The 27,036-nt window shown below is 44.1% G+C and overlaps 1 protein-coding gene across 1 annotated transcript in view; it reads right to left on the bottom strand.

Moving 5' to 3' along the window:
• Positions 1–2,080: 2,080 nt before the first annotated feature.
• ADGRG7 (adhesion G protein-coupled receptor G7) overlaps positions 2,081–27,036 on the bottom strand; it is a 49,307-nt gene continuing 24,351 nt past the window's right edge. The window contains exons 7-16 of the mRNA XM_006130737.4: positions 26,206–26,324; positions 25,996–26,106; positions 21,502–21,668; positions 15,369–15,521; positions 12,954–13,066; positions 9,227–9,558; positions 7,058–7,139; positions 5,787–5,948; positions 4,095–4,251; positions 2,081–2,600 (exon numbers count right to left, since the gene is read on the bottom strand). Of these exons, the coding sequence (XP_006130799.4) occupies positions 2,388–2,600; positions 4,095–4,251; positions 5,787–5,948; positions 7,058–7,139; positions 9,227–9,558; positions 12,954–13,066; positions 15,369–15,521; positions 21,502–21,668; positions 25,996–26,106; positions 26,206–26,324 (1,609 nt within the window). The 3' untranslated portion in view covers positions 2,081–2,387. The remainder of the gene's footprint in view (positions 2,601–4,094; positions 4,252–5,786; positions 5,949–7,057; positions 7,140–9,226; positions 9,559–12,953; positions 13,067–15,368; positions 15,522–21,501; positions 21,669–25,995; positions 26,107–26,205; positions 26,325–27,036) is intronic.

Raw genomic sequence — 27,036 nt, 5'->3', positions numbered from 1 at the left:
CCAGCCCAACTGTCTCTCAGCACTGTGGGTGTGGGGGCCTCAGCATCCCTGGGGGTGTGGGAAGGATGGAGAGGAAGAAAAGGGAGGGGGAGAAGAAGTGGAAGGAGGAGCGGTAGCTGGGGAGGCAGCAGGGGCCGGATCAGCAGAAGGCAGCAAGCTTTGCCCCAGGATCGATGACCACCTGGGGGGCACGGACCATCCTGCCCCCCAGGATGTGGTCCATGGCATCAAAATAGGGGCAGGGGCCTGAGTCTGCCCCTGGTTGGGAGCTGCCCCCTATGGCCCTGGCATACGCCTGCCGCAGCTCCTTTATTTTCATGCGAACCTGCTCCTCGGTTCACATGTGGCTTTGGTGGCCAGGCTGGCAGCCATCTGCCTGTAGACAGTTGCGTTCCTTCATTTAGTGCGGAGATCATGGATGTTGGAGGCATCCCCCCAAACCTGAATTAGGTCCCTGATCTCTGCTCTGGGGATGGGATTTAGCTATTTCGATTTTGGCATTATTCCTCGTGGAATGAGGTTTACCAAATTCGAAATAAGCCCTCCGCTATTTTGAATTTATTTCGAAATACAGGCAGTCCCCGACTTACACGGTTCCGACTTATGTCGGATCCGCACTTACGAACGGGGCTTTTCTCGCCCCGGAGTTCACGGGCGGCGGGTCGCCACCCATGCCCTTCGGAGCGAGAAAAGCTTCTCCCGGTCTCCCTGGTCTGCTGGGGGGGTCCAGCAAAGCCGCTGGACCCCCCCCCAGCAGACCAGGGACACCCGAGCAAAGCCGCCGCCTGGGCAGCTTTGCTCGTTTGCCCGGGAGCAAAGCCGCCCAGGCAGCGGGACTCCCGCCGCCTGGGCGGCTTTGCTCCTATCCCCCTGCTCCTGGGCTGTCCCGCTGCGGGCGTGCTCCGCGGCTTTGCTCCCCGTCTCCCTGGTCAGCAGACCAGGGAGACGGAGCAAAGCCGTGGAGGACGCGGGCGGTCCCGCCACCCGCATCTCCCTGGTCTGCTGGGGGGGGGGGAGGTGCAGCTAGTGCCCCTCCCAGCAGACCAGGCTTTTCTTGCCTACGCCTGAGGCAGAGCAGCTGGGGTGCTGCTGGGTTGCTCCAGTAGCGCCACTCCTCGGCGCTACTGGAGCAACCCAGCAGCACCCCAGCTGCTCTGCCCCAGGCGTCCCCAAGTCAGCCGCTGCTGAAACTGACCAGGGGCTGACTACAGGAAGCCTGAGGCAGAGTTGCTCTGCCCCGGGCTTCCTGGAATAGATCAGTTTCAGCAGCAGCTGACTTGGGGACGCCTGGGTTTCTTAAGTTGAATCCGTATGTAAGTCAGAACTGGCATCCAGATTCAGCCGCTGTTGAAACTGATCAGTTTCAGCAGCGGCTGATGCCAGTTCCGACTTACATACAGATTCAACTTAAGAACAAACCTACAGTCCCTATCTTGTACGTAACCCGGGGACTGCCTGTAGTAGTTTGGCTGTGTAGACACTGGTAAAGTTATTTCGAAATAACAGCTGTTATTTTGAAATAACTTTGCTGTGTAGACATATCCTAAGACAGGCATGTCCAAAGTCCGGCCCGCGGGCCAATTGCGGCCCGTGTTCCGGTTTAATACGGCCCCACAGGTAATTTGGCAATATCTATCTTTTAAGGCCCCCAACGAATCCATATGTATTGAGATGAATACATTGTAAAATCTCAGTTAATGTCAGTTGGTCTAAATCAGGTATAAATATATTTGGACACAACATGTATACTTGGTGTTATGTTCCTGTTCATATTTTTTGAACTTAAAAGTTGACAGACAACCTTTATTACCAATAATATGTAATGTACTTTACAATGTTCCTGACATATTTCAGCTTCCTGGATTTTTTTTTCATCTGGCCTTCAGATATGAAAGGCAGAGTGATTTAACACCTGTTTAGATTTGTCATCCATGTGACGAAATGAAAAGTATGCCATTTGCAATAAACTTTGCATAAAATAGTTAATTTGCATTTAATTTTAATGGTTCAAAGAATGTCAGGCAAAATGGTCGGCCCTCACGCATGTTCACTTCATCAAATCTGGCCCTCTTTGAAAAAAGTTTGGACACCCCTGTCCTAAGAGATGCAATTTAGAGAACAGACAGACATGACTATTTTGTGCAGTATTATAATGATCTTCAATTTCTCTTGTAAGAACTTTCTTAGTTGTGTACAACTACAGTGCCATACATAGGCTCTGCACTGCTGTTATCCTGCCTTACATTTTTCTGGTTTTCCTATTGTCTTCTGCTATGTGCCCAGTGTTTGTTGCAGGAGAGGTAGTCACATCACCCAAAAAACCAATGGTCTCTATCTAGAACAAATACAGAAAGCTGAAATTTTACATTTTAATTCTTGGAAGGTGTCTAATTGTTAGAAAAGGAGGTTTCCTCTGAAAAGGTCTCAGATGGTTTGAAGGTCTCATTTTTGTATTTTTTATGACGGAACTTTAAAAGATAATAAGTCTTTGAATGCAGGTAAATTGGTATCTCTGGTGGTGAGACAAAGGACAACATCTCAGTAACCTTCTTCTTGAAGATTGGTGATCTGAAAGTGTATAGAATACAAATCTGAAGTCCCTGTGAGTTAAATGAAAGCTCAGAGTTAATCATGGTAAAATTGACCAACATCTTTTTTATGTGACTTAAATAAAATAAAATAAAAATAATTAATAATAATACTTGATAAATAATAATTAATAAATAATAATACCTAGGGCTCGACAAATAATACAATCTATTCGCCCAGGGCGAGTAGATTGTAACCCAGAAGATCCGGGTTCGGGCGATCTGCGCATGCCAATATCTTACATAGCACTTTTTATCAGTAGATCTTAAAGCACTTCACAATCTTGAATATATTTATCCTCTCAACATCCCTGTCAGGTAGAGAAGTGCTATAGGTCAGGAACAGAGGCACAAAGAGACTAAGGGTTTGTCTACACTGCAGAATTTTTCCAGAAAAACGGCTGTTTTCCTGGAAAAAAATATACTTACATCCACACTGCAATTGCATTCTTTTGACAAAAAGCTGAAAGAACGCAGGGGTTTTTCCAACAGCGGTAAACCTCTTTCTACGAGGAAGAAGCCTTTTTCCAAAAGAGCTCTTTTGGAAAAAGACATGTGTGGACAGGGAAAAGGTGGGGGGTTTTTTACGAAAGAAGAGGCATCCAGGAAGACGCACAGGTGCCCTGGTGGCCACTTCGTCCATAGTTATCACAACTTAAATGTGAGATGGCGTCCAATCAATGTGGACGCTATCTTTCAAAAAAGCAGATTGTTTTTTCAATGTGTTTTTGCTGTGCGCATGCTCTCTTTCTAAAGAAGTTTTTCCTGAAGATCTCTTCTGGAAAAGCTTCTTCCAAAAGAAGCCTGCAGTCTAGACGTAGCCTAAGTGACTTGCCTTTAGCCACATAAGAAATATGTGGCAGAGCAGGGAACTGAACCCGGGTGTTCCAATTCCTAGTCTACTCACCTAATCATTATAATTATAAACCATAACAATAATATCTTGAAATACAGTGTGGTATTACAAGAATGCTGCATGTATTGGCTACTATGTATAAGAATGGCAATAGTGCCCTCTACTGGATGAAATATGCCCAAGTAAGTAGCATGACAATACAAATTTTGAAGCTCAGGAGGCAGCTAAGTTAATCTGTACAGGATAAACTTAGAAAACAAAGAACAACAAATGGTCTGGTAGCACTTTATAGACAAATTGTATATCTACAGCCTTTCGAGTTTGCACATATCCACCTTATATGTGTGGGTATTCACATCAGTGGATACCAAGGTGGATATCCGTGGCTCATTTTTGTGGCTACAGATCTGCAGTGGCCCATACAAATTTTGTATCTGTGCAGAACTCTACCTATTAGCTAGTAATACCAGAGGAGTTTAATGAATAATAAATGTCAACTCACAGCTATTTTTAAACCAAGATTCTGAATTTCTGTGTGAAGCAACATGTTTTTCCAATAATCTACTAAAATACTCGATCATAGAGGGAAAAGGTTAGATACATTTTTTCAGTGTCTCATTCATCAGTATTGAAACAGCTACATACTGTACCTGAGTGGCATTGAAAATACAGAACAAAATGCTGAAGACATAATTTGCTTCTTTGTTATTTATTAGCACTAGATAGCCCAGGACCCAGGTGATTCCAAGCACTACAGCTACAGATAAAGTCCCAAGTATCTTGGTTCTGAATGATTTCTTTTTATTGCTAGAGGAGAAAAGTAAAAAGTAACATTCCAAGTGTTATAAAATGTAGGGATAAAACATCTCATTGTCTTGGTTTATTAAACCATTTTATGTAGTGCCCGGCATTTAAGGATTATTCAGTGATAATCTAGGCTATGTCCTGTGTCTGACAGAGCAGCCCTGCTAGAGGAAGGGGGTAGGAGCGGTAGGGGCAACCCTATGTTTCTATCTCTTTATGATTCTATACGTGGTCAAGGCCATCAACGTCATCCTGCTGTGGAGGGTCATCACTCTGGGCAACATGAACCCCACCATCACTGCCTATGCTGCCATAGGCTTCCCCAACAGAGGGGAGGGGAGCATTGATGACACCCACATCTCCATCCTGGCCTGCGACCACTGTGCCTCAGATGACATAAATAGAAAGGGGTACCTTTTACATGGTGCTGCAGGCCCTTGTGGATCACAAGGGACACTTCAGTGATGTCAGTGTCAGCTGGATGGGGAAGGTGCATCTTCCAGAACTCCTGCATGTTTTGAAAGATGCACGCTGGCACTTTTTTCCCCCAACTTAGCCAGGGGGTAGGAGTGGTGTCCCTGCCCAAGGTTTGTGGAAGGCTGGAGAGGGATGGCATGAGACAAATGTCTTGGTCACTGTCTTCGGTCCATCCCCTCCAGGGTCCCTAGGGTTGGCCGCTGTCGGCAGACAGGCTACTGGGCTAAATGGACCCTTGGTCTGACCCAGGACGGCCATTGTAAGCTCAGGGCTCAGGGTCGGGGGTCTCACTGGACCCCCTTGATTTTCATGCACACCTGCTCCTGGGTGGCCAGGCTGGCAGCTCTCCTGCCCTAGACGGCCACTTTCCTGTGCCTAGTGCGGAGATCGTCGACGAGGTCCACGATGTCCGCACAAGCCCAGGCGGGTGTCCGCCTCTTGCAGTCCCGGGCAAGCTCCCGGGAGCCGCCAGCCTGGTCCCGGGATGATGGGGGAGGGCTGGGGGGCATCGGGTGGGTGGCTCGATACGTGCCAGGTGCAGGGTCTGCTGGCTGGGTGCTGGCAGGCTTGCACCTGGCACGGGCACCGTAGCCAGCCCGTGCCCCTTTAAGGGGTCCGGGGCCGGGAGGGGGGCAATAGAGTTTCCCTGGTGTTGGCCAGAGTGGCCACCAGGGAAACCTGGGGAGGGCTAGCCTCCCACTAGTTCGAATTAAGGGTCTACACACCCCTTAATTCGAACTAGTAAGTTCGAACTAGGCTTAATCCTCGTAAAATGAGGTTTTCCTAGTTCGAACTAAGCGCTCCGTTAGTTCGAATTAAGTTCGAACTAACGGAGCACTAGTGTAGCGCCTATGGAAGTTAGTTCGAACTAACGTCCGTTAGTTCAAACTAACTTTGTAGTGTAGACATACCCTGGGATAGTGAGGGCTATTGCACTTTGTGATATTCTAGTGTCTTTGAAAAAATATATATATTTAAATGCAACAGGCTTCTATCAAACATTTGAGTCCATGTCATCTGAATATTCTAAATGCTGTGAATTCTCTTCCATCCTCTCTTACCTCGTCAAATTTGTGTTCTCCTTCCACATAACTAAGACTGTGATCTTGACAAAGACGATAATGTTAAACAGAAGGATGATTGCCACTATCAAAAGGAATGCCCATATCATGGGCTTTTCTTTGCTCACATTCCCATTTTCATCCAGGGCTGCAAGCCAGCAACTTAAACATAAAGAGAAATCATGAACAGATTTGGCAGACATATTATAAATGCAACACCATAACATAATACACCATCTTTCATCCTGGAGGATCTCAGAGGACTTTATAGACATCACTCACACACTAGTGAAATGCAATCATAGCTATGCATTCAGCATTAATAAAGCTATTTTTTTTAAAAAATTCTCCCCAGGAAAAGTGAAGAATATGTTATCAAACTGAAAGTGCTCAGGAGAATTTGGGGGGAGAAATTTATCTAAAATTTATTTATCTAAACTGACCTGGACATAGGTGTTTATTATTATTATTGTCTATGTTAGACTAGAGCCTATGGACCACCAGTCAAGGATCAGTGAGCCCCATTGGAGTATAAAAGACAGCATCTATTCCAAAAAGTTTACAACCTATGTTCATGACAAGATGAAAGGAGCAGCAGCTGAAACAGAGAAGTGGGGCCAAGGAAGGGAGGATGAGATTACAGTGTAACTATAGTGTTCTTGTTTAACAAACAGGAAATTAATACTCCCTAAGTCTTGAGAAAAGTACCGTAGGATATTTTATGATCCAAGTGGAAAGGGTTTTGGTTTTACATCTAATTTGAAAGAATCCACCTCTGATTACATATGAACTGTCCACTAGAACCAAATGCAGACTGTGCCCAACCCACTATATTTTATAAGAAAGCCTCTTATGGTGTGGCTGTAGTCACATGAAAAGCAGATCCAAATAACATAGGGTTATTGTGGACAATAGTGAGCGAGGCCAAAATTTTAAAAGTTACAAGCCTAAATTTAAGCCCTTAAATGCCTATTTAGGATCCTAAATAAGTGGTCTGAATTTCAAAGAGGCTGAGAGCTTCAGTTGCCACTGAAGTCAATGAGGAGTTGCGCATGAGCATTAGTGGCAAATGTTGGCCAAATCAGCATTTGTTAACAAAGGACCCAAACCTGAAGCTAAATCTAATAAAAGTTTTGCTTAGATAAGGACTAAAAGGTTCAGGACTGGATTTGTTAGTTACAATTACTACCATGGCAAATCCAGGGTAGCATGAATACCACTGTGCATTAAAGATACAGTAAAACAAGGGTTGTAACCATTCATCTACTTACAACTCTTCTCGTCGGTAGTTTAAGTGCTTGCCGTCTCTGTAAGTAGCTCCAAATGTTATAGCAACCACTACAGCAGGAAATCCTAATTGAGTGTGTGCGTGAGAGAGAGAGAGAGAGAGAGATCAATTTTATAATGTTTAATTTCCAAAGTCTGGATCATCCCCTATTGCACAAATACCTCAATAAGGGGGAAACTTACCTGCTAAAACCCTCAAGGCCTATTTTCTATTTGTCCTGCATTCAGTTTAGTGGGGATAGTGGCCTTGAAGAAAAGGCAGGATTTGGGGTGGTGTAGGGCAGTTATCTATATGGAGCACAGGACCAAACCTTACTGACTTTACTTGTGGTACATCAGTTCCTAAACATGCCTTCTAGAGACTCCCCATACCCTGATAACAAAGCCAATTCCTCTGCTGTGCTGCAGTTGGCTCTCTTATCGCAATTGTGCAATCCTAGCCCCTTTTCACAATTTAGAACTATTTAGTAGAGGCCATGAGACAACTGTATCTAGGGTTGCCAGGTGACTGGTATTCTACCAGACAGTCTGGTTTTTGTGCCCTCTGTACAGTAAAAAAATCCAGAAAATACTGGACATGTATAATGTCTGGTATTTCCTGGATTTCTGGCTGGGCGCCGGATGGAAGCCTGGCGGGGGCAGGGCAGTGGCTGGGAGGTGGGGCGCGATCGGCGCTGGGAGCCCTGGCTGCGTCTGACACCTTGGGGAGGAGGAGAAGCCCTGTCCCTGCTCCTGAGCGCGTGGAGGAGCCGCAGCCAGACTCACTCACGCTTCTCCGGACCGTGCACGGGACTGACAGCCCCTCGGGATCTGCACGTGCCCGGGTCAATCCCACCCCACCCCCACTTCCCCCAACCCTTCCTGACCAGCTCTGCTGCTCCCAACCCCATCCAGGGCACCCCTGCTTCCTGCCAGCCAGTTCTCCTCCTCCCGATCTCCCCTGGCCAGCCACACTGCTCCCTCCCCCTCCCCCATCTCCTCAGGCCAACCACTCTGCCCCCAACTCTCGGCCCCGCCCATCTCCCGCGGCCAGCCGTGCTGCCCCCGCTACTCCCTCGTGGCCGGTCCTCCCCCCCATCAAGTGTGTCCGGTATTTTTTCTAAACCTACCTGGTAACCCTAACAGTATCTCACATCAAGTGCATGCTTAGTGTGGCAAAGAGACCTAAGATATACATGCCTGTTTTATTAGAATACTGTACTGAATGAGGTTGAGCTCCCAGAGATTTCTATCTTATACAGTGGGTACGCCTGGCCTCCCTCAGTTCTCCCAGTAGTTCCCTTAATCTTGCAGCAGTGCTGCTTGTTGCTAAGCACTGAAAGATGTGCTAAATATTTATTACAAAATAATACAGTAAAACCTGTGCTATTCAGCATCCTTGGGGATTAGGGCGTTCTGGTTATCTAAAAATTCCGGTTATCTGAGGGTCCCATCAACCTAGGAAAAACCAATGGACAATAATAGTAAAACTCAAGTTTTTAATATTGGTAGTTTTGTTGTGTGAGGCAGTTGGTCTCACATTTCTATTTTGAGTTAAAGATGATTAGTACTTCTTAAATAAAAAATTGTTAAGCCACTCATGGTAAACCACACCAGGCCTGTGCACCTGAAGATGTGTCAGTATTGTGGCTGGGGGCAATGCCGGTTAACAAAGTTTTCTGGTTAACAGAGTGCCGGATAACAAAGGTTTCACTGTACTTGATAAATAATATAAGCCAATTTTTGGTTGAGGGAATGCATGGCTCCCAGTAAAGTCAATGGAAATCTTACAAGGGCAGAATTTGACTCCAAAGATGCAACCATTTATCAGAAACAATTTTGTTTTAAGTGATAAAACGTTCCTGAAGCCTTTAACTATTGTCAAAATTCTTGCTGCCTGCAGCAGAGGGGAGCTGCTGTGATAATGAATGTATATCCTATAATTCTACTGGTCTCCATGTTATTGCAGTGACAGCAGACTAAGCTGGTAGCCTCCAGGTGAATCAGTAAAAGGGCATCAGAAGTAACTGCAGGCTAGCTATTAAACCACACAGCTGAACCAAGGAAACTGACTGCATTTCATTTTGTCTATCAGATTAACACATTTCAAACTTACACTGAATGCATTATTTACAGTTTGAAGAGCCCTCTGCATATGGAACTCTAATTCTTACCCCATCCAATTATTGACATGATTAAGGTGAAGTGTCCAGGAAGGGGCTTCAGGGTTTTAAGCAGCAGCAAGTACAATTGTGCAGAATTGAGTGCTGTCCACATAAATGTTGCCAACAAAAAGTAGTGCAGTAAGACAGCTACAGCCGTACACAAGGCATTTTCAGGAGGATCTTCCAGCTCCACATGAAGTAAGGTGTTTTCAGGGGGAGTGCCATTGTTCTTTTTCACGACATTTGGGTTTTCAATTCCAGAGATGAAGATGATGTTGAAAATCAGCATAGCTGTGCAGAGATTCACCAACATCCAAGTAACTGAGAATTTTCGTGTTTTCCTATTTGTTGGTAAGCACCATACATGTTTGAAAAAAAAGCAGCAAAGCAAGAGAAGAAATTATGATACATCTTTTAACATGTTAGAAGTCAGCTGGGGGAGTGTATGCTTTTTTAATACAAACGTTGGATTGACTGGGATTTACAAAGCCAAAACCAAAAAACGCCAGCAATAAACTTTTGGTGTACAGTACTAAGGTCGCACCTCTCTAAATCGGGACACTATCATCCAGCAGCATCTGTGGTCCTGCCGGGACCAGACAGTCCCGGTGTAAAGCTGGCGGATAGGAACCCTGAGGGCGGCAGAGGAGCCTGGCGGGATCAGGAGGTCTGCACATGGCAGTAGGGTTGCTCAGGGGAGCGGCAGAGAGGGGAGCCAACAACAGGGGATGGAGTCAGCCAGGACGCTGGCAGCCAGGCCAGGGGCTAGGGGACTGGTGGCAGGGGACCAGAAATGACTTCCCTGGTTTGGCAAAATCCCTCATCTGGGACACATTAGGTTCTGAGGATGCTGGACCAGAGAGCTCTAACTTGTACATGACTTTTATTTTCATATCTCTCTCTCAAATTAATCAGTTGTCCTTGACTTCAATTAGAATTGAGGGCACTCAACACCTTGCAGGACTGTGCCCTTAGTATACCATTTGGGACATATTCCCTCATTTTTCTGCTGGTTTTTTCAAGCTGGCTAGCCTAAGTGTAAAATGGAGAAAACAGTGTAACAGAATTCTTTCTCAAGATTCAAGCTAGGTGTACAAAGCAGCATTATTTCAGAATAACACCAGTTATTCCAAAATAACATAGTGCATGTCTACACAGCAAGCTCATTATTTTGAAATAAATTCAAAATAATGGGCTTCTTACTCCATCTCCTATAAACCTCATTGTATGAGAAGTAAGGGAAGTCGGGGGAAGGGTGCTCTATTTCAAAATAACTGCTGTGTAGAAAGCGCCAAAAGTCGAAATAAGCTATTTTGACTTAAGCTACACAATTAGCATAGTGCCAGTTGCATAGCTTATTTTGAGTTTAGCCCTGCTATTAGAGACACAAGGAGTTGGGCACATCAACATATTTTTAAAAATGCCTGTGAAAAACTCTCTCCTTCATGGCATTGGTATAACTCTGTTGGCTTTAGTAGAATGACACCTGAGCTCAGTGGTGCAAGTAAAATCCATTTCTTACCACTGTGGGGATGGATGGGTGAGAGGGATCAGCTAATGAGAGGCACATGACCCTTCACGTGTCTCCTTCCAACGTCATCCCCACATCTGGGTCCCCATGCTTTCCCGATCTCCTCCCCATAATCCATCCCACTTTACGAGGGGGGAGTGGGGAGAGACATGCTTATTCTGTCCTCCTGCTGCACTGGAGACTTCAGGAAAGGTGCACAACTGGGCACTGCTAGACAACCTCACTCCAGCAGATCCTCTGGGACCACCCAGTGCCCTTCCACACAGCCGTGCCAGAAAGGAGCTGATGATGTTCTGCCCCTTTCCCTCACACCTACTTGGGGTATGTCTACACTACATGGCTCTGTCGACAAAGCCATATAGATGAGCTTTGTAGACATAGCAAAATGAAGCGGCGATTTAAATAATCGCCACTTCATTTACATTAAAATGGCTGCCATGCTGTGCCGATCAGCTGTTTGTCGGCTCAGTGCAGCAGCCATTTTGATGTAAATGAAGTGGCGATTATTTAAATTGCCGTTTCGTTTTGCTATGTCTACAAAGCTCATCTACATGGCTTTGTTGATGGAGCCATGTAGTGTAGCCATACCCTTGGAGAGGAACCGCAGCAACCCCAGGAACCGCAGCATGGAAAGGAGCTGAACCCTCTGCCCTGTCCTTCTGCAGAGCTGCATCTCCATCAGTGTACAGCCGGGCAGGACTGGGCGTTCTGTTCCTTTCCCTGCTGGGAGGAGCAGCAGGGAAAGGAGCAGACTGCAGGCAGCTCATCTGGCAGCTGTACCATCCCTCAACTTTGCCTCCCTCCGCCCCGTCCCCCGCCCTGTCCCCCTGTACACAGAGATGCAACTGCATGGAAGGACAGGGGGTGAGTGGTATACAGCTGTGCCAAAGAGGAGGCTTGGGGCAACCAGCTCTTCCCATGTCACGCCAATATGCTGTGCCAGCTAAAAATAACGTGCTGGTACAGCATAACAGAGTGTACTGGCCTACTTGCACTCCTGCCTGAGTTACAGTAGCGTAAGCAAGATCAAAACAACTCCCAGAAACAGCCTTTATCATTAACCTGAGATAGCTGCCATGATGCAATCTGGCATTTGGCTATTGCCTGAAAAAAGATCAGGTGATATTAATTAATACATTGTTTCTCTTTATAGAAGCTGCTGCACATTCTGGGCAAAATAAATCATTTTAGCACGTATCAAAACACACTGGGACAAAGCCTGAGGTATTTACTTAGTCCCTTAATCAGGCAAAAAGTTCTAGGGAAGTCAACAGGAGTTTTGCATTGAGTAGAGGCTTCAGAATTTGGCCCATAGAGTGTTGAGACTAAAGGTTTTAAAATATTATCTCCTGAGTGCAGTGAACACCTTAAAACCAGCAGTTTCTAGCATTTTCTCTTTTTAATCCCATAGAACTAACTTTTCTAATATACATTTATATCCTGCATCAGTCTCTGTATCTCTCTTTTTCTCTATCATATTCAAAAGTAGGATACTCGCGATATCTATCATATTATTGCCAATGAAGTGTCATTTGTTACTTCTGATTGTCTTAAAAAAACAAAATACAATTAGCCAGAACTATACATAAACCAAATGGACTCAGACTGAAATAGGGATATGATCCTTCAATGGGATTCCGCAGTGTCACTACAGCATACCTCTGTAGATCCCTTTGAAGGATCAGGACCAAAGGTTAAACATTTTGTGAGTCAGAATGGGATGTTAATACTCAGTAGCTCTTAGGAAGGGCAGAGCACTTCACAAATTGGGCCATGAGAGATACTCTTCAGAACTCTGTGGTGCCACTTCTCTTTGAATCTAAAGTATTTTCAAATATCAGTTGTCATGATGCCTTTTGGTAACTAATTTTACTGCATTGTTATTTCCATATTTAAAGAAAGGAAACCACTACTGAGAAAGATTACATGATTTGCTCAAGATCACGCAGCAAGAGAGTGACACAGATGAGAAGACAACCCTTATCTCCTGACTTCCAGTCCTTCACTCTAACAGCTAACAATACAGCCTCTTAGGCTTACGACATATTTAGCAGATTGTTGATACTGTGCAATAGTAAGATATTAAGAGTATCCTTCTATGTTATAAAGTGACTTCACTCACTTTTCCAGGCCATACTCAGAGCATAACGTTAAATTAGCATACACATATTTTTGCAGATTACTATTTTATGTATTTTCTCTTACCAGGTGAGAGTTTGAAACAGAATGGTAATAACCAGACCACCAATGGAGAATCCAATACCAATGTCTGAGACAATCTCTAGAGGTTTTGCATATGTGTAATTGATCCTGAAGCTCTAGAAAATAAATTTTATTTGTTATAAATAAGTTATTTAGCTAGTTGGGTGTGCACGTGGTGGAGGAGATAGTTTTCTCTCTAAAATGTCTATGGACATGAGAATGATGTTTTTTTTTAATGTTATGGCTACTATTAGCTACTGTTAAAATTTGCAGGTCACACAAAATTAGTCAAAACATTTTTGAGGAACTTCAGAGGGGCCTAGCAGTGCTAAGTGACTGTGCAGATTAAATGGCAGATGAAATTCATTGTTAAGAAATGTAGTGTACCTTGGAAGAAAGAATCTAAACTACTCATATATAATTCTGGATTATAAATTAAATGTAACCAGTAGAAAAATAATCTGGGCATTCTTATGGACAGCAAATTAAAACCTATCCTCTCTCTAGTAACAGAAAAAGCAGAAAACAAAATGTTAGCATGTATAATGACTGGTATAGACAACACTGAAAATAATATAATGTCTTTACTAGGGATGTGAGTGTGCACTCGTGTACACAATTAACCCATGACCCTGGGCTTATCGGTTAACCTTAGAGTTACACGTAGGCCTCCTCCCCGCCCCTCTGCACTGCTGCCTTTGTATCAGTCGGCTCCCCGTATGTACCAGCTCCCACTGAGCTGGCTTCCCTCTCCCCACATGGCTGCTTCTTTATCAGAAGCAGCAGCCCAGGGGAGACGGAGGGGAGAGAGGGCGCAAGGTGTGAGCCTGTTACACATGAGGAGCCACCAGCTCCCATGTGTGCCAACTCCCACAGAGGCTGCCGGCTTTCCTCCCCTCCCCCCGCATGTAAATATGTAACCGCTTAAAAATTGCAGTTCTTACATGTTTACAAAATTACATACATTTTAACATCCCTATTCTTTGCACAATGCAATGGTACACCCTCAGGTGCATTAGGGTGCGGGAGTGGGTGTAGAGGTGGGGCAGGGGGTTAAAGTGCAGTAAGCTTACCTTGGGCAGCTCCTGTTTGGTGGCATAATGGGGCTGGGGCAGGCTCCCTGTCTACCCTGGCCCTGCACCACTCCTGGAAACTTCTAGCACATCCCTGGCTGCAGCCCTGGTGGTGGGAAGTGGCTCCATGCGCTGCCCTTGCCTGCAGACCGCACCACCACAGCACCTACTTGCACCCAGCAGAGGGGAGGGATGGCAGTGTGCAGAGGTGCCTCCCTCCTTCCGCCAGGCAGGGCCAGATTAACGCAAGGGCTTTAGTGTCTGCAGCAAAGAGCCTCAGGCTAAGGGGGCCCCACAAAAAGATCTGGCATCTTGGAGGCCTGGAGATCTTTTTGTGGGGCCCCGTAGCCCAGGGGGACTGGGTTGAAGCTCCTAACCCCCCTGCATTAATCTGACCCTGTTCTTGCCTTTATTCTGCAGCTGCCGGAAGTGGCTGCCGGGTGCCTGTGGCCTACAGGCACAGGGAGGCTCTGTGTGCTGCCCCTTCTCCTCCCTCCTTCCCCCCCAAGTGCCAGGTCTGCAGCTCCCATTGTCTGGGAATTACAACCAATGGGAGCTGTGGGCACAAGAGCAGCTAAGGGCTACAGGAAGCACCACAGGGACCACACACTCCAGCCTTCTGCCCCAGCCTTGAGCACCTTCCTACACCCAAATCCCCTCACCCCCGGGTCCACCCCAGAGCTTACATCCCCAGCCAGAGCTCTCACTCCTCTCCTGCACCTCACCCTCTGCCCCAGCCCAGAGTCTAATACTGCACCCAAACTCCCTCCCAGAGCCTGCAACCAAGACCTCCCCATACCCCCTAACTCTCTGCTCCAACCTGGAGTCCCCTCCTGTGCCCAAACTCCCTCCCAGAGCCTGGAGAAGTAGAGCCTGGAACCCAGAGGAGTATATCCCGGAGCTCAAGGAGGGGTAAAGTTAGCATGTCTAAATTAACAGAGTTATGCCTGAACCCTATGAACAGGGTACAGCTGGGTACCTAACTCGAGAGGATTACACCTTTAGCCCTAAGAACTAGGGAGGGGTGGGTGCCCTAGAGTGTGCAAGTGACAGAGCATTTTGTTCAGGTAACACCATGATACCTATAAGAAACTGGTCAAGTAACAATGTCTTTATAAAGGAGAATTTGGGGTTGCTGATCTTTTAAAAATCTTGATTGTAAAGTTTTCTTTCTTCCTCCCATACACTTCTGTTGCTCCTCTTAGGTTATTAGTTCATTGGGGGAAAATATTTTATAATCCTGTATATTCGAAACTGGCCTCATACTTCAGTTCTACCATTATAAAGACATTAACAACAGAGAAGAAAAGACAAATGATTTGCTGCTAAAAAACCAATGTCCTACCATTAATACAGCAAAACTAGTAGTGTGATTACATCTGCATCTTAGTCCCTGTAGTATGTCTCCTTCTTTTTTGCAGCCTTTGGTGTTCCAGTCATTTTCACTGTAATCCCAAAAGACACATGCATAATTGTGCAGCAGAATCGATGGATTGTACTGTGGATCGTAAATACAAGAAGAAAAAAATGATAACAAATGCTTAGTAGAAATACACCAATGAAGCTGAGTTTAGCGAAGACTGTTCTTTCTTAAGGCAGAGCTGACACATACACTGAGACACTTGCCAAGTTTCCAATCAACTTGTGGGAGATCTTATGTCAAAGACAATTTGGCTTCATGAACTGACAGTGCATCTCACCTTTTGATAGTGGAAATGATAGTTCCGTCTCCTTTTATAATATTGTTGAGACTGCCAATAAGCTGCCAATTTGCTGAAGTTGTTTTGTTAATTATGATAGAAATACATATCAGCTGGACAAAGGCCAACTTGTTTCACATATTCCCGGGGTGGCCAACCCATTAAACAAAGAGAGCCCCACCAGAATTGTTGAAAAAAAAAAAAGACACTGCCCTTAGGCTTTTTGGCCACATCAGGCTCCCACCGGCCGCCACCATCTTGCCACTGCCATTTTGCTGCTCTGGACGGCTCCCCTGTACCCGGTGAGCACAGGGAGCCGGGGGCCATTTGTAGGGGTGCATGGGGCAGCTTCGCGAGTCACACTTTCATGGGGGTGAAGAGCCGCATGCAGCTCACAAGTCATGGGTTGGCCACCCTTGCCTAGCAGCAATCATCAGATAACAGTAACACTCAAATGCTACCAGACTGATGTGAGTTTGTACTACAACCAAGAGGTAGAAACTGCCACATTCCACTGGCAACCCATTGAGCCAGGCAGTCCTCGCCTCGATATACGGCTGTTTAATATATTTAATAAGTAAAGCTTGAAATTTTACATTTTCATAACAACTATAGAAATTTGTTACTGAAATGGCCTTTGTTTTATTTGTGTATGACAGACTTCAAATATACATGAAAGACTTCTGAAATGCTCACATAAAAGAAAGTATGCAGCTGTATTATGAAAAATAAACTGAAATTAAAGATAGGGTTTAATTCACAGTAATCAATATGAATGATACTTATTTTCAAATCCACCCAGTTTTATGATCTATCATAGAGAATCTTGATCCATCACATTAAGGGGTTTGAGCCTCCAAATCATAGTCACATGATAAGAAAGGCTTGTAGGAAGAGGCCAAATATTACCTCCCAGAAAAAATGCATGTGATGTTCGCAAACTAGGTGCCAGCTCATGTCAGTGCCCCAGGCCTTATTGAACACTTATAAATGCATAGCTAGATGTCAGACCAATTCACTTGTGTTTTAGTGTAAATCAAAGTGATTGTTAAACCTGTAATAATGTATTTAGTGTTTAAACTTCATGGAAAACTAATGGGACACTGAATGCATTTTCCATTGTTTGTATTTTATTATAATGTATTCTATTATATTTAATATATAATATTCTATTATATATTGAATTCTGTTATATTCTATAATATTCTATTCTGTATTCTATTATAATTCTTCAACTATTTACATTGAAGAAGCTTCATGTAATGTAAATGAAGAACTTTAACTGGAAAGCACTAATTCCTGTGCATTTGGACACAAGTGTTCATTAGGTCTAGTGATTAAAGATCAATGTCTCTATATGCATTCCTTTCTCTTTCTCTTGTTATTCCCTTCCATCATGATTGTAAAGTGTAACCATTGAAAACTACTCTCTGGGAATGGTTGTCCAATCAATTATGCATCCATCTTATAGTAGACCCATCTAGGTTGAACTTCCCTAGTTTACTAATGAGGTCACGTGAGACTTTACTAAAGTTTAGATATACCACATCTTCCACTTTCCCTATATCCACAAGGTTGTTATCCTATCAAAGAAAATTTGGCTATTGTGTTGGTTTGACATTATTTGTTCTTTACAAACGCATGATGACCGTTACCTAGCACATTATTATCTTTTAGATGTTTGCAAATGAATTCCTTAATTATTTATTTCATTATCTTTCTTGATCCAGAAGTTATGCTGACCTAGTGTGTAATTTCCTGGATTGTCATTATGCCCCTTTTATAGATGAGCACTATATTTGCCATTTTCTAGTATTCTCTTTCCCTTATACCATGATTTTTAAAAGATAGCTAATGGCTCACATATCTCCTCAGTTAGCTCCAGGAGTATTTTAGGATGCATTCCATCAGGCCCTGACTTGAATATATTTAAATTGGTAATTTTTAATTTGTTCTTTTCCAACTTTAGCTTGTGAACATACTCAAATTTTCACTGGCATTCACTATGGGTATGTCTACACTACCCCCCTAGTTCGAACTAGGGGGGGTAATGTAGTCATATGGAGTTGCAAATGAAGCCCGGGATTTGAATTTCCCGGGCTTCATTTGCATAAAGCCGGCCGGCGCCATTTTTAAATGCCGGCTAGTTCGGACTGCGTGCCGCGCGCCTACACGCGGCACGAACTAGCTAGTTCGGATTAGGAAGCCGCGCAGCACGCAGTCCAAACTAGCCGGCATTTAAAAATGGCGCTGGCCGGCTTTATGCAAATGAAGCCCAGGAAATTCAAATCCCGGGCTTCATTTGCAACTCCGTATGACTACATTACCCCCCCTAGTTCGAACTAGAGGGGTAGTGTAGACATACCCTATGTTAGGTGTTCAATCACTACCAAACTTCTTGGTGAAAATGGAAACAAAGAAGTCATTAAACATGTGGAACAAGTTTAGGGGAAAGACAATTGAAGCAAAAGATGCAACTCTTTCAAGGGACACCTGGAGTTATCTCTGAAGAAGGCAGAGTTTAAGGAATATGGTAAAAAACAACATAGAATTCAGATAACACCAAATGGCAAATAGGCATGTTTGGATGTATTTGATATGTTATCATAGAATCATAGAATCATAGAATAATAGGACTGGAAGGGACCTCAAGAGGTCATCGAGTCCAGCCCCCCGCCCTCAAGGCAGGACCAAGCTCCACCTACACCATCCCTGACAGATGTCTATCTAACCTGTTCTTAAATATCTCCAGAGAGGGAGATTCCACCACCTCTCTTGGCAATTTATTCCAATATTTGACCACCCTGTTATCCTTCTCTTGTTCCCAGAATTTATTATATTTTATTTTCTGTAGAGAAATAGCTATTTTCATCCCTCTCAAATTTCTGATTTAGGCTCTGCTTTACACATAAGAAGTTTTACCATCAGAACTATGTCAGTTAAGGGTGTGATTTTTTTTTTTGCTGACACAGTTATGCCAGTAAAAGCAGAGTGTAGATCCAGTTATGCCAGTCAACACAGTTGATCAAGGTGCTGTCGATCAATTGCCTTAAAAAAATATCTAAAGGTACATCTAGACTACACACCTTTTTTGACAGAGGCTTTTTCAAAAGTATCTTTCAAAAAAGAGCGTCTAGATTGCATGACGTGGATCGAAAAATCTATCTGCTTTTTTGAAAAAGAGTGTCCAGACTGCCAGATGCTCTTTCAAATAAATATAGCACCCGGAAGTGCTTTTGGCAGGACATGAGGGCAGTCTTTATTTCCAGGTGCTGCTGCATGCCCTTTGCAGAGACGCATGCTTAAAGGGATCCCCCTGGACAGCCATTGCTCTGCTCCTGTTTCTGCCTTGTCTACCAACTGGAGGGAAAGCAAAGCTGCTGCAGTGCTTGCTCTGGTTGCCCTGCTTCCTCGGACACCACAGCAGTTTATTTTCAGGTTTGTTTTTGTGCTTTTCACTTTGTTTTTGTGCTTTTCACTGTGTTTTTGGCCATGGAGCCTGAGATGCCCCTGGGCAGGCGATGGCCTCACACTATGATGCTGGAAGTTCTGCTGCATCTTCATGAGACTATCATGATGTTTGTGGCAGAGCTAGATTCAGAGCCCAGCTTTGAGCTTCTCACTCGGGCTGCAGCCCCACTGCCTTTGCTACCGAACTTATTCCTACAGAGGTGAGTTTGGAGGCTGGACACCAGTTCAGACTGGTGGGACCGGCTTGTTATGGAGCAGTGGGATGATGAGGCTTTGCTCCAAAATGTCTGTATGCAGAAGTCCACCTTCCAGGAGCTGTGTGCCTGGCTTGCCCCTCTGCCCTACAACACCAGGACACCCACTTGCGGCCTGCCATCCCCCTGGAGAAGTGGGTCGCTATTGCCCCCTAGAAGCTGGCCACCCCTGACAGCTACCGCTCCGTGGGACACCAGTTTGGCGTGGAGAGGTCTACTGTTGGGGCTGTATTGATGGAAGTAAGTCACTCTCTGGGGACTGTCCATGGGGAGGGGGGGCAGATAAGGGGGACAGTCAGGACCAGGCAGAGGGAATGGGGGATGGGGGTGGCAGTGGTAAAAGTCCTCCTGGCCTCACCCTGCCATGGTGCGAGGGAAGGGGGAAAGGGAGATGGAGGGTTGCCTGAAGGGGGGCTCTTGGGGTCTGGGACGGGAAGGGTGAGGAAGCACTGCTCATCAGCTCATGCAACTCCTCTAATGTCCTGTTGTGTGTGTTTCTATGTGTCCCTTTCTGCATGTGGTGATGGCCATCTATTCAGAGCTGCTTCACAGTACTGTCCACCTCGGACACCTGGATACCATCGTGGCCAGATTTGCAGGGCTAGGATTTCCAAACTGCGGTGGAACACTCGATGGGACGCACATCACGATCTGCACACCACCCCATTGAGCAGCCCAGTATATTAACAAAAAGGGCTATTTTTCTATGGTGCTGCAGGCCCTTGTCGACCACCACGGACAATTCACAGACATTTGTGTCGGGTGGTCAGGCTGGGCACACGATGCCCGCATCTTCTGGAACTCATATCTGTACCGCAGGCTGCAGGCTGGGACATTCTTTCCAGAGTGAAACTATGCAGTCGGGCATGTGCAGATGCCTATGTGCATCGTGGCCGACGCGGCATAACCCCTTATGCCCTGGCTCATGAAGCCATTCACTGGACATCTTGGATGCGAGCAGGGAACTCTTTAACTCCCACCTGAATTGGGCTCACTTCCAGGTGGAGTGCATCTTTGGCCATCTGAAGGGCAGGTTTAGATGCCTGCTCACTCAGCTGGACATGGGGGAACACAACATCCCCGATGTGGTTGCTGCATGCTGTGTGCTGCACAACCTAGTGGCGAGGAAAGGGGAGGCTTTCCTCCCAGCATGGGGGACACAGGCTGATGTGGAGGGGAGGCACTTTGAGCAGCCCCGGACAGCTGCCATCCGGAGAGCCCGGACACACCATTTTTTGAGGAATGCAGGATATGTTGAAAAAGGGTTTATTTTTCAACAGATCCCAGTCTAGACTGCCATTTTTTTCGAAAAAGCTCCGTGTCAAAAAAAAGTGGCAGCCATGTTTATGCTAATGAAGCGCAGGATATTTAAATCCCTGCCTCATTAGCAATTTTGTCGACAGAGAGGTGTAGTCTAGACATATCCCCAGAGTGGTTGATGCTATGCATCAAAGTTCAGACTTCAGAGATATATGTGTAGCCACAGATGAGATTTACAATAACATCATCATCATCAGTGATAGACTACCAACATCACCAATATAAGGCACTTTATACAGATATAGTTTATTTCACTTTACCTAACTGGAAAAGGCTATGCCAGTATAAGCACTTTTATTCGAATATAACTCCATATACACTACGCAGCTTTGCCATTTTAACTATACCGGCATAGCTCAATTAGCTGAACTTCTAAGTGTAGACAAGGCCTTAGTCTTCTTCTGTCTTGTTGGCATCCCTCCCATGCCAATAACTGAACAATGATACAATTATGTTATTCTTTTGAAGACAAAAAATAAAGATAAATAAAGCCGGAGCGCTTTTTTAAACAGTAACCTTCATACCTTCTCTCGATATGGCTATAATGTTGTGGGGACAGCAGCATTTGCTATATGTTTGCATTGTGCTTACCTCAATGGGGTCCAATCAGATTGTGGCCAGTAGGTGCTATGGGAATTTAAATGGTAAATAATTGAGGCTGCAACAGCAAGATGTTCCATGTAACATTCTCTAGAATACCCTTTCCCTCAGTTCTACATATAAGAGAACTCACCCATGGGTTGAAGGCTATTTGGACGTCATTGACTGTTGCATTAGCAACACGGCCAGAGATAATTCGTTTAGTATAATTATAATGACTCCTGTAAGTTTTGGATTGGAAAAATTTATCATTTTGATATAAGACAAAGCCAATGCTTCCAGGTGTAGATGAACCTACAGCTGGCAAAGAGAAAAGACATGTAGGTCATAAATACTAATTAAATAGATTATTATAGGAAGAACTGATAGCAACTCCTATATTTAGCTTGCCTACACTTCCATTGTAAAAGATCCTTTGAGAAGCTTTTACTCCTCCGTTATACACAATAGGCCTTAATATTTGCCAGGGAAACCCCTTGAGCTAAGGAAGTACCTTTTTTTGTTCCCTAAGATTCCAGTCTGTTTCTCCTGAGACAGTAACTGTTAAAAAAAATCACTGTTTCCTTTCTCAGAGTCACATCCCCTGGGGCAATTTTGGCACTCTACCAGAATTAATTAAAAACAATTATCAAAGCTAATATGTGAAATCAAAATTCACATTACACAGTATTAGAGAAAAGGCTCTGAGCATCTGAAGTTATGCTCAGATTATTTAAAATTAAAAGTCTTGCTTAGGAAATCACAAGATAGAAATGGTACATAACCAGCATTGACTCAGATTTAGGTGTGTGTGTTAATAGGTAATAGGGAATATGCATGAATATTCCCAATCTCCAGGTTCACAATGATGACAAAATCACAAGCATTAGATTCAGACATCTTCTTCTTTGTCCTTAGCTTCTATGGGAGCATAGGCCATCAACAATTTCTTTCCAAGCCTCTCTGTCTTATGCCACCTTTTCTAATTCTCTCCAGCTTTTGCCCATTTTCCTCACATTCACATCCAGGTCTCTTCTCCAACTATTCTTTGGCCTTCCTCTTCCCCTTTTTCCCTGTGGGTTCCAGGATAGGGATTGTCTGGTAATGCTAGTTGGTGGCTTCCTAAGTGTATGGCCAATCCATCGCCATCTTCTCAAAATCTCTTGCTCTACTGGGCATTACCTTGCTCTTTCCCATAAGCTAATGTTTGTAATAATCAACTTCAAATGCAAAATAAAACAGTGAAGCTGGACAAGATTTCACAGTAGATGGGACTGAAGATCCACAAGAGGAAGACTAAGATCATGAAAGTGAATGCAGCAAGTAACAGCAGCCCAATTGTCCTGAGAGGAACGACACTGGAGGAAGTTGATACCTTCACTTATTTAGGTAGTATTGTAAATAAAGTGGGAGGTACTGATGAAGATATTAAAACCAGAATACAGAAGATTCAGACACGGTACTGAGAATACACGAAAGTTATCAGAGCAGCTATGAGGATGGGAGAGAAGAGATCTTGGCATCTTCCCCTCAGGCCCAGAACATGGCCTCAGTGGCTCATGCAGTACATGGAACAGGAAGTGGGATATATGGGTCTGCCCCAAACATACACCTTCTCCACACAGCACCTAGTCTCAGCAGCTTATTCTCATCTTCTGAGGATACCTGATGGAGCAGTTTCTCACCTAATAGCTAAGCCAGGCTAAGCTCCACCCATCTGCTCCCAATACAGCACATTCACCTGGTGGTCCACCTGCCCCTCTAAGATAAAACAAGCACCTCTTTCTGCCAGCTAACACAGTTAAACCTGTACCTCAAGAACTCCTGTTGCAGTCTATGCTGCTGAAGGCTCAGAGTGGAGCTGGGGGGATGTTGTTTACAGTTGCACATAGTAGAATTTGTATTTACCTTTTCAATTTAAGAAAACCTAAGAAGTTACAAACCAAAAAACCCCCTAATTTTAAAACACTTCATACAATGTATTAACGTAGACAACAAATTAAAGTAATATTTAAAAAATAGAGAAAATATTGCAGACAAAGAGGAAAATGCTAATACAGGGGAGCCAACAGCCTCTCCAGGCCTCTGAGCAAGGTATTTGGGGCAGTGGAAGGGCTGTGACCAGGACAGCTGATTCTCAGTGCCTCCTGGACCACAGCACACCCCACAAGCCCTCAGTGCTGCCTGGAATGCATCGCACCATGCCCCTGCCTCTCCAAACAGCCCTATGAACCAATTGGAGCACATGGCTCGGTGTTCCAGTGGCAATTTAAAGGCTCCAAGGCTCCCAGGGCTGCTGCAGTAACAGCAACAGTGGCCGGGAACCCCAAGTCCTTTTAAATCACCTGGCTGTGGGGCACTTGCCCTCTTTCCTCCCCACATCGACAAGCCTACCCTAACATATCAGTCTGTAGACTGTATCACCTTTAGGATGGGGAAGGCTGAGCAAAGCATCAGAATTCTCTACTTTATGGTGAATGAGACAGTGAAAATAATAAGTGCTACAGAGCAATTAGAAAACACCAGTTTAAAAACTTCTGGTGTGTTTAATTATTTGTATCAGAGGGGTAGCCGTGTTAGTCTGAATCTGCAAAAGCGACGAGGAGTCCTGTGGCACCTTATAGACTAACTGAAGTGTAGGAGCATAAGCTTTCGTGGGCAAAGACCCACTTCGTCAGATGCATGTAGTGGAAGTTTCCAGAGGCAGGAATAAATATGCAGGCCAGGATCAGGCTGGAGATGACGAGGTGGATCCAATCAAGGAGGATGAGGCCCACTTCTAGCAATTGATCTGGAGATGTGAATTCCAAGAGAGCAGAAGCTGCTTTTGTAGTTAGCAAGCCATTCACAGTCTTTGTTTAATCCTGAGTTGATTGTGTCAAACTTAAAGATGAACTGTAGCTCAGCAGTTTCTCTTTGAAGTCTGGTCCTGAAGTTTTTTTGCTGCAGGATGGCTACTTTTAGATCTGCAATTGTGTGTCCAGGAGATTGAAGTGTTCCCCTACAGGTACACTTTAATTATTTGTATAACACATTTTTGCTGGTATCAAATCAATGAATAATCAAATAAGCAGAGGTGACATTATAGCAGTTAAGAAACAGATGGACATCTGTGAAAAGAACTTATAAGAATAGAATTACGTTTTTAAAATGTTATAGTTGTAATGAAGATGAGGAAAGACAGTAGCTATTTTAATCAGTTCTCCTGGGTTTATTGTAAAGTCTTCCATCACAGAAAGAGCAAAAGATGTAAATTTTTTAGCCTACCTGATTGTATTCAGATAGAGGAAAATAACAAGAAAGAGAAAAAATATATAAAGTCTGCATGTGAGGGAAAATATAGTAGCTCAATCTGAGACAGAAATTACATCACAATTGGTGAAAAGAATGTTATTATTTAGATTAGAAAGTCAAGCACTTGAAAGTCGGGAAAGGTCAGATCCATAAGCCTTTTGCCTATATTGTCCTTTTGCACCACCCTCCTGATCATTGAATGAGACAGGAATCCTGTAGGGAAAATGTTTGTAATAATGAAATTAATCATAAACTAATCACATTTTAATTATGAAATTAAAGCCCATACCATAATAAATATGGACAGAATTAAGGTTACATGGGAAATTGTCTATCTGGCATTTCCTAACTTTCTACTGCTTGACTTTGAAACAAAACACAACTCTTATGTGCAGCTCTGACAATCCAATTATAATGCATCATTTGAAATTTAACTGTCCTGTACTGCAGCACAGACTTTTACACCAGTGAAACTACCAAACTAAAACAGCTTTCTACTGCTACAGGGTTGGACCTTCCTGGTCCTGCACGGTTGATATGGTTCATGTCACCTTTGTTTTGGCAAGTTGTCAACATTTCCTTGAGGAACATAAGAGAAGTGTCAATTTTCAAATATTTGTACCTCAGTGGCCAATACCAGATGCCCCAGAGGGAGGGATCACAACAGGTGATCCTCACGTGATCCCTCCCCTGTCACCCACCTCCAGAGAAACAGAGGCCAGGGACACCATTCCTACCCATCTTGACTAACAGCCTTTGATGGACCATGAATCTATCTAGCTCTTTTTTGAACCCTGTTAAAGTCCTACCCTTCACCACATCATCTGGCAAGGAGTTTCACAGGTTGACTGTGCGCTGAGTGAAGAAAAACTCCCTTCTGTTTGTTTTAAACCTGCTGCCTATTAAATTCATTTGGTGACCCCTAGTTCTTATAGTGTGGGAATATGTAAATTACTTTTCCTTGTATATTTCAAAGGTTCAGATGCCGCAGGGAGCGCGCTCCCTGTGGGGCTACCGCTTTTGAACTGTAGCAAGAGCCCAGTAAGACTCTTGCAACAGTTCAAAGGTGGAGATGGAGGCACCCCAATGGACTAATTGCATAGTTGATGGAAATCCCATCAGCTATTCGATTAGTTAATTAATCTAAATTTAACATCCCTCGCCATGTTACAGGTAAGTCAGCAGTGATTCACAAATAAGGTCACAGTTAGTTTTGTCGTGTACATTTCTTGTTCTATGCTATGTGCCCTAATATATGTACATAAAAAAAACCATTCTTTTGTAGATTTTAGTTAAGGGAGTGTGAGAACACTTTTGTGTAGAATTTGTCCAGCACAAGTTTTTGCATACTTACTGTTGTTGTTTGTAATGTTGATCAGTATTTGAACTTCAGTATTGGCATCATTTTTAAAGTCAGAGACACTGTTACCTACTTTAATATTTTCAGACTGTAAATTTTTTGATCCTGTGCAGGCAAAAGACATCAAAGAATTTATTCTAATTGTTAGAATTTGTAAACATTTGTTCATTGTCCTTGTAATTCCCACAAAGCAAATAAGCTTACCTTTCTTTACAGAGAGAAAAGCTGTAGTTGATCCTACCTCCAATGAAAGGTTTTGAACTGCAATATTGGGCTGAACAGAAGAGCCACCCAAAGAGAATTCTTCCAGTGTCTGTGTGAGGCTGCATTGAAATAAGGCATGGTGTATTGTCTTTACCACAATAAAGTGTATCAGAATGTGGAGCCAATGTTTATGCGCCCACAGTGACTTCAATTTTGTTCCACAGAGTGTAGGACAGGGTGGAAATTGGTCACAAATTTAATTCTAATGGGCCAAATACCATTATTGTTGAAGTCAAAGGGAGATTTGCCTTTGACCTCAATGGAACAAGGATTTGACCTTTTATGCATCAAGAGGGAGAAATCTAGAATATTTCTATAATTTAATAGTTGGATAGATACCTGGGAGAAGTGTGTTAATGTATTCAAGAACCTTCTCTTTTAAGGAGACAACATGCTAGTAACTCTGCTTTTCCACTCTCTGGACATGCTACTAGTAATAATAATGCTTTACAATTCTCTGGTCCCTTTCATAGGTTGGTTTAGGTTGGATTAGGTTGGATTTTAGGAAAAACAATTTCACTTGGAGGGTGGTGAAGCAGTGGAATGGGTTACCTAGGGAAGTGGTGGAATATCCATCCCTAGAGGTTTTTAAGTCTTGGCTTGACAAAGCTCTGGCCGGGTTGATTTAGTTGGAATTGGTCCTGCCTTGGGCAGGGGGCTGGACTTGATGACCTCTTGAGGTCTCTTCCAGCTCTATGATTCTATGATACAAGAATCTCAAAGTGTTTATTCATTAAACTCCACATCACCCTAGGAGGTTGGGTAAGAACC

This window comes from Pelodiscus sinensis, chromosome 1 (genome assembly GCF_049634645.1).
Source record: "Pelodiscus sinensis isolate JC-2024 chromosome 1, ASM4963464v1, whole genome shotgun sequence".
NCBI lineage: Eukaryota > Metazoa > Chordata > Testudines > Trionychidae > Pelodiscus > Pelodiscus sinensis.
Note: the sequence above shows the minus strand (reverse complement) of the source record. Positions and strands in the feature narration are given on the sequence as shown.